Source organism: Periophthalmus magnuspinnatus, chromosome 13 (assembly GCF_009829125.3).
Source record: "Periophthalmus magnuspinnatus isolate fPerMag1 chromosome 13, fPerMag1.2.pri, whole genome shotgun sequence".
Lineage (NCBI taxonomy): Eukaryota > Metazoa > Chordata > Actinopteri > Gobiiformes > Gobiidae > Periophthalmus > Periophthalmus magnuspinnatus.
In genome coordinates, this window is record NC_047138.1 from 18325019 (window position 1) to 18333442 (window position 8424).

General features: G+C 40.4%; 1 protein-coding gene across 2 annotated transcripts in view; it reads left to right on the forward strand.

Annotated features, from left to right (window-relative positions):
- Positions 1–5647, forward strand: part of actn4 (actinin, alpha 4) — a 36153-nt gene extending 30506 nt beyond the window's left edge. For both annotated transcript variants that reach the window (XM_033976418.2, XM_033976420.2), the window contains exons 20-22: positions 595–675; positions 2201–2359; positions 2853–5647. In XM_033976418.2, the coding sequence (XP_033832309.1) occupies positions 595–675; positions 2201–2359; positions 2853–3011 (399 nt within the window). In that variant the 3' untranslated portion in view covers positions 3012–5647. The remainder of the gene's footprint in view (positions 1–594; positions 676–2200; positions 2360–2852) is intronic.
- Positions 5648–8424: the final 2777 nt, after the last annotated feature.

An 8424-nucleotide genomic window follows, 5' to 3' on the forward strand; every position in this document is an offset into this window, starting at 1 on the left:
TGGATTTCAGTTGATCCGTATTCACAAGCATTACTCTAAACATGGTTCAACATCAGAGCTATGGTGTTCAGTAGACTTAAAAGCCTTATATCGGACATTAGCAAAACTAATTGTTGTGGGCTTTTACCAATATTAAATTTTTTTTCCCATAATCTTGGTGTAGTATAGTATTTTGAGTCATTCATGCATGTTTAGTAATCCTTTTATTCTGCATTCAAGGCATCAGAAATGCCACCTTTTCACCTCCCTATTTGAGCTGAGATGTATAATGTTTATAGTGAGGTAAGAGGAGAGCCAGGTGTGGGTTAACCACACAGGGGAGGGCTTAATCATGCTGTATCATGCTGTATCGTACTATGCATTGTGCTGTGCGTGAATATGGAAAGGGCTCATCACTGTATCCCACTATCACCATGGAAACTACTCACTAGCCCCCATTGTTTGTATATCATGATTTGAAAGTTGTGTGATGTTGTCTAAACATCCTGAATGTTTCATCCATGTGTGTCTGTGCATGGTCCATCCTTCACACCACGTGATGCACTGACCTCATCTTCATGGGGTGCTCTCTCATTGGCTATTGGCCCACGTTAGGACCACAGTGGGGCACTGATGGCTGAGGAGTTCAAGGCCTGCCTGATCAGTCTGGGCTACGATGTGGAGAACGACAAGCAGGTAGGAGCCATTAGGGAAGCACAGGGTAGTGCAACATGGGGCTCTCTCTCAGCATGGATTGCAGCTCTGGTTCTGCTTTGTGTGGGTGTGTGGGTGTGTGGGTGCGCTTCTCCTGCCTGCTAGCTCTGTATGTGCTAACTGTTTCTGCTTTATCTCCCCACCCCCCCTACCTCCTTCACTCGTCTGTCTGACCCCCTTCCATCTGACATCCACCGGCTTTTGCTATGGTGGCCGGCAGAAGCGTTCAGGACAGATGGTCTCAGATGATTTCCGGGCTCTGCTTATTTCCACTGGAAACAGCTTGGTACTGCAGCTGGCTTTATGCATGCTTGGTGTCTGCAGGCTGAAGGCACATTAGTTGTAGGTTTAATCTCTGAGCTGATCAGCAATCTCTTCACTGGTGCCCATGGTGCTTACAATGCCCCTAGTAAATAACCATTTTCCATTTTACATGCACCTTTGCACTGCTGGTTTCTCAGACCACTAAAAGGGGCCACAATGGACTCTCATGTGACAGATTTAGAATCTCAAACTTTACTAGATTTACGTAGGCTTTTATACATTTTTTTCATACAGATTTTCTGTACTTCTGCCGTCAATGTACGCAAAGTATGACACAAATATCTTACTCTTCAGTAGCGAGTTGAAGGACAGTCTTGTGCCCAGAGCCTGCAGACACCTCTGTCTTATATCTGTGTTCATGCTGTGTTGTTTGCTATTCTACAGGAATGGGCCTGGGTACCATCAAACTAGGGCAGTGCTATGAATTTTCAAGAAACTTAATGAAAACAATACATATATCTCCTTTTAGTAGAAAAGATTAATTGAAAGGCGGGCAAATACATTTTCTTGCGATATTGCCCAGTCCTGCATCAAATCATGGCTACAATGATATCTTCGATATAACACGTCTTCAAGATAATTTTTTGTAATTTAAGAAATGATGACAAAAACTATATACCAAAGGGATGTGATGTTGATTGTAAAATTTGAATGGATGAATGGCATCCACCCCTGTATGTGTCTCTAAAATGTAATCTGTAATGTAATTTATTATAGATAATTTAGTCTGGTCACCGCTACCGTCGTGCCTTAAGCCACTACAAACATTGCTGTATAATCAGACTTATGTGACTCATGTGACTCAAAGGAACTTCTTGTTAATCTGAGACAATTTAATTATTATTATTATTTTTTTTTAATGGGTGACCAGAGTTTGGTCCCCTGTCATATTTTTTTTTCCTTTTTTCCACTCATAAGCAGGTACATTTGTTACAATATAGACAGACAGGAGAGAGAGCTAATATTTGGTTTTGATCTAGAAGTTTACGTAAAGAAATGATAAAGATTTCAAGGGAATTTTTCTGAAAAGAAACACAATTCTTCCTTTATGCCCATCATTCACACTGATTACCTAAAGTATAGAATTGGTCACCTTATTTTAAGATGCATTCTGTTATTTTCCTTGGTGGAGGGCCACCTGAACCCATTGTGTGGCTGCAGGTTAATCTTTGTCTGCTCTTAGGGTGATGCCGAGTTTGCACGCATCATGGGGATTGTGGACCCGAACAACTGTGGTGCAGTTACCTTTCAGGCCTTCATTGACTTCATGTCCAGAGAGACCACAGACACTGACACTGCTGACCAGGTCATTGCCTCTTTCAGGATCCTGGCCGGAGATAAGGTGAGCATAACTCTGGTTCTGAATTATAATACCTCATCAATATGGCCAAATGTAAATGTGACAAGCCAATGGAATTGTTAAGGCAATCATTTAATAGTTTTGTAATGTTAACTTATAAGTAAATACATTTTCCAATGTTAATCATTTTACCCCATTCCTTGAATCAGACTTCTTAGCATGGCACTTAGTCATAGTGCCTCCTCTAGACTAAAAAGGAGTTATAAATATATTATAGACAAGACTAGTCACAGTTGCATTGAACAAATTCTTTAAAGTCTCTTTTTGTTCACTGAGCATGACAATAAAACTATTCTTATTTTAGAGTAGGTAAATTCAAAAACTCAACAACTGATGTGTGTTAATGCACTCCACAATACCCTAAACATGGCTGCCTGTCTTTCATTATTCAAATGTTAATTTCTCTCAGGTTATCCGCATCTCTCTCTAGAAATGGGCAGCCCTCACAGTGTCTAAATGTGTTTGTTTATTACAGCCCTTTATCACGGCAGAGGAGCTGAGGAGGGAGCTGCCTGCAGACCAGGCTGAGTACTGTATAGCCCGCATGGCTCCATACAGTGGACCCGATGCCATCCCTGGAGCTCTGGACTACATGTCCTTCTCCACAGCTCTGTACGGGGAGAGCGACCTGTAACGCACCCTAGGAGAAAGCACGAGGGGGCCACTTCTCCAACTTTTTTCTGATTGGACCTTTTTGATTGAACTATATCCCAGTTTGGCCTCTGCTCAGTGTTGCAGTTTTTTAAAAGTTGGGGGAAGTTGGAGGGGTCTGTGTGGTATGAGTTGGTATGAGTGAGGAGGGTTCTCCTTCATCCTTCCTGTCCTTTTCAAAGAATGGGTTTGGGACAGATTAGGGTCCAAGCTTATCTAATTCTTACAGCTGTTATTTTTGTTTTATCATAACTTTTCCTTTTTGCCGGGAGATTGAGCATGAAGATGTGTGGCACAGATGTGCCATGCCCATTACTCCTTTTGTTGCTGGACATGCCTGGACGTTCTTTTCTGTGTTTGTTGATTTCCAGGTTGGTGGGGGGGGGGGGGGGGCAAGGGGAATGGGGTCCCAGGCAGGGCTCATTGCTGTACATAGTTATTCTTTAAGTGCAACAAATGACACACAGCCCCTTCTTGGGAAATACTGATTGCGGCTATCTTGTAAGTGAAAGTAGAGTAATATTTCTAAAAAAAAAAAAAGAAAAAAAAAAAAAGAAAAATGAAATGAGCAGGCAGTGCACATCCATAAAACATCACATGTGACTCCTTACTGGGAGATTTCAGCTCCGTATTATCATTTTAAAACAATGATTCCAGTTAAACAAAAGCACGTTAGAGTTGGGCAATATCTGTTTTTTTAATATCGTCATGCCATCCCCTAATTGTACCACGATAGACTGTATTATCGCCTGTCCATCTAGTTAAGCCAAATCTACTAAAAATTTACTTAGTTACATTTAGATTTTTTTTCTTAAATGACACATACAGGGTGTGTAAAAAATAAAATGACACACATTTATTAAGGGAGAATGTCAGTTTTGTTGATTTAAATGCAAAATACTTAATTAATAGACCAAAAAGGCTGGAGTCTTTCTTGCCTCAGCTCTCAGGCACCTGTTTGCTCCTGCCCACTGTCACTGTTTTTTTCCTCTTTTTGCTATTTTAATCTACAAATTACGAGTAAATGTGTGAAACTGTGATGGTAAAGAACGTTGGAGTTTTTACTGTGTAACATAATACACAAATATGCATTGAGGAAGCGACTATCTTTCCTCTTTCATGGGATGTACAAAACTGCGTGCATTGGTGCCGTACGGATAACGCACACAAGACATCCAAGCTAACACTGTACTTTAAAGCACAACTGTATTACTAACGCATCATGATCCAGACTCATTAACGGGACTGTTGGGCTTTGCATTTAAGACGTTAAATACACGATTTGATCATGTGGATGTCCTACGATATTTTGTGCCAGAAGCGCAGGACAGATACGCCTTTTTTCAGTTACGAGTAAAATAAATTTCTCATCTATAGTAACAAATTAAGTGATTTTCATCCGTGCAAGAAATGTTCCTGAAGCAAATCCATACATTTAATGTCTAAACCAAGGATCAAACCGCAAGTGATTTAAAAAGAACCCGTATTTGGACTTGGGGGGGAAAAAAAGTAGTGGTTTCAACTTCCAGTCTCTAATGACATTAAATACATATTAATTAAATCAAATACAGCGTAGGTAATGTTTTGTCAGTGGCCCACTTTACGCACAGGCGAGTCTAGGCGCGTGGATTTACAGATTTGAGTGAAGGAAAACATTTGACTGTTCTGCATATTTGGGCAGTTTTCCTTCTGTCTGGCCTGTCCAAATGACTCCTCTTATGTCTTCACGCTCATGAAGAAAGTAACATCCAAAGCGAGTGTGTATCCATGACGCACAAGCTGATAAAGTCAGATCTATTGTGCCCCGAGTGCAACTGCATACAAGTGACGTCCTGCACAGTGCTCACGTGTTCACATGTTAAAAAGTTGTATTATTTTTTTCTTGTAGCCAGCGGGGCTTATGTTTTCAACTTTTGTGGACTAGTTATTTATTCAACTAAAAGAAAGCTACTTCAACAACAAACTACAGGTTTAAAATATGTCAAATGCCTTAGAATATATATTTAATGGAGTAATTTATTGGCTGCGTGTTGAACATGAAACTTTGTTTAAAAAAAAAAAAAATCCCCACTGGAATGTGCAGACGATATTGATGGTGACACATAACGCTTTTTCAATACCACGGTATACGATATTATGTCATATCGCCCAACTCTAAGACACGTTCTATCCTGAATGCATAGTGTGATCTGGGTGGGTGCTGGATGACCTGAGAAAGCAGGAGCAAAACAGTTTTGCCTCAGCTCTGAAGCCTGCTCTGCCTCTGCCCCTCACTCTTGCACAGTTTGAGGAGGGGCCAAAGAGGGCTGACATTCCAATAAAAGCAAAAAAAGAAAAAAAAAAAGGAAAAATCTATGCAACTGTGTAATTGTTGTGCGAGGCTATTTCTCAAAAAGTGTTTAAATTATGATGAATTAAGTGCAGAGTAGTTAAGGGGCAGAAACAGGCAGGAGTACAGAGAGAAGCAGCATGCAGAGACCAAAAGTGCAAGTCTGAGAATCTGTTTTTTTTTTTTTTTTTTTGTACTCTTTCATATCAGACTGTCAGCTGTACTGTAAACTGCAACGCCTCCTGTCTGATGAAAATAGTTTCACAAACACATAAAAGTCTTAAAAAGTCCTGTGTGAGTCTTTGCTTGAAATTGTGGGCAAGTATTTTCTTAGTTTTGCTGCAGACCTCTACACAGAGAACTTGTTCCCGAAGGCTATACCAGCAGAACCCTCATTTGCTGCCTTGATGTCATGTACTATGAAGATGATGATCCTTTTGTGTTGTGTTTTGTTAGCGAAAGTAACCTGCAAATTGCACAGGGGAAAAAAGCGAATACTAACAGAATTGTATTTAACTATGCTGTGCAGGTATATACAAAAAGAACCAGCTGGTGTATAAAGTGTGTAAAAACAACTGTCCCAGTGTTGCAAGGTCAAAGGTTATTTTCATCTCTGGAATCAAAATAATTTCCCAGTTCTCGGGAAGAATATATACATCAGGGGACTGATGGCCCCTGATATATATATATATTCTTCTGGATGTGACACTTGACAAGCAGTAGCATTATCTATTACAGCATCCCCGGCTGAAAGTTTACTTTACTAGAGCAAAGTACTTCGAAACAAGCTAAAGATTGTTTAATCACCAAATAAATAACAGAAATCAAAATAGTCTCTTAGTGTTGTCTCTGCACTGGTCTGTTTGTGTAGGGTATTTGGCAGTTTAACACGTGTTTTCGCAGATATAAGACAGGTAACCTGTCAACATGAACGATAATGTAAAAATAGCACAACTGTTGCCTGAAGGCTGGTTTATTGTCCAGCTTCATGTCAACGCGGATGGCTGTAAACTTCCCCGACTCACCTGACAGCTAATCAAAAAGCCTGTGGCTCTTTCTGTGCTGTATACGAGCTGTGTACGAATAGCTCGGCCGAAAAGTTACAACGTTTTGAATCTCCACCGAACGCATGGGCAGTGATCGGTTTATTCACAAAGACTATACGGACAACTGATTAAAAGACACAAAAATGTCTGCATATGATTATTAAATAAACGTGATTTATGCAAACGCCACATTACAAAGCTCAGTTGGTTATCTGAAAACAAATGTACAACTGAACATTACTTATAGAAAATTACATCTACGTTTAGAAACAAGGTTACACTTACTTGGGATTCATTAATGAACGAGGTATTCGAGTCCTTAATAATGAAAACATGCAAAAACTAAACTTGACTCAAGGGCGTGTATTTGACGACTTTCTTTACCAATTTGTCTTACCGTGTGACACGACTCTTTGGACTGGTCCGCTTCTTGCGGCGTAATCTGAGCCACATAGCCAGCCTCTTCAAATGTGCGCATTTCAGCGCAGTAGGTTTCAGCTTGTTTGGCATCTTTAACCAGCCTGTGTTCTGTGTTGGAGTGCGGTGGAGTGATGGGGTAGCACTGCACTCCCTGCACATTGACTCTGGTAGTAGCAGACTGCAACAGGTCGCCTGACCATGAGGACAACACCAGAGGTGGAGTCATGAAGAATGGTGAGCTGGGTGTCTTTGCAGACTTTACACTGAGGTGAGGTGGGTATCCATGCAGACTTTAAAGTGCTGCATGGTTACGGCCGCATCTCCAACCTCTCTTACCATCCTTAGTCCGCTGTATCATCTCATTTATGCTGAGTTTCTTGAACTCGTTCCAGCAGTTGAGATAATGGTCCACGTTATCACACCGAGAACAGTATGGCTTAGCCTTGGTGTTGACTTGGGCTTTAGCAGGAGCCAAGGTAGATGTTGGTGACTTGGCGTTTAGTGTCAGCAGAACTGGTGTAGTCTTGTCTATTGACTGTGCACTCCTGTTGGTTCTAAGGGGCTTGTGAGGTTCAGTGGTGAACAGTGAGGCTGCACAGCTAGAGATCCGTTTGGTTTGGGACTTAATCTGCAACCATTCTGCCAGATCAGGCAGAGTGTATGCTCATCTGTACTTGTTTTTAGGATTCCACAGGTCATGCAGTACTCAACAAAGCTATCTGAGAGGTTTGGCAGCATCTTGCTCAGTAGGCAGTCGACGTGTGAGACAAATGAACACTTAACAAACACAAATGCTGACATAGCAAAAAAGGCCAGACAACTCAAAAAGCAGCAAAAGATCAAACACATCTGGGTAACAAACTGCAAGATTTTTATTAAACTAAAAGGGACCCCAGAAGAAGCCAAAGTATTGGGGGAAAAAAGAAAGAACTGGACAAATACAACTGACACCAATAAGGTAACACATGACTCTCAAATACTGTACATTTACACCATCAAACAGCAATGAATTGGACTTGCTGCAGAGAATCCTCCATTACAAACAAATGGAACTGGAAAGTTTAAGTACATGGAGTCCAACACACTCAATCTACCTGAGATTGACCCAGATAACAAATTTTGTCTGTACTTTTGATACAAACTGTAATTATCCTACTCAACAACAATATAACAATAACATAAACTTTGAGGGGAAACTGTCAATAATACATTTTAATAGCAGGAGCATGTATAGTAATTTCAATTCTATCAAAGAGTATCTGCAACAGTTCATTCACCCTTTTAGTATCATTGTTACGAAAACCTGGTTAAACCAAGACACTGGTATACAATTTTGTCTAGATGAATATGAATTAAGATATATGAAGTAAAATGGGAGGTGGGGTTGCCTTATTCATCCATAAATCTGCATTATTTAGCATGTTATCCCATCTGTCACTTTCAATAGATGCAACAATGGAATGTTTAACAGTCGAGATTCATGATGATAAAAAGAAAAAATATTGTTGTAAGTTGTGTGTGTCATTCACCTGGCTCAAATGTTGAAGGTTTTTACTGAATGGATGATGAAATTGTTCCACATTGACCTTCTGAATCCAACT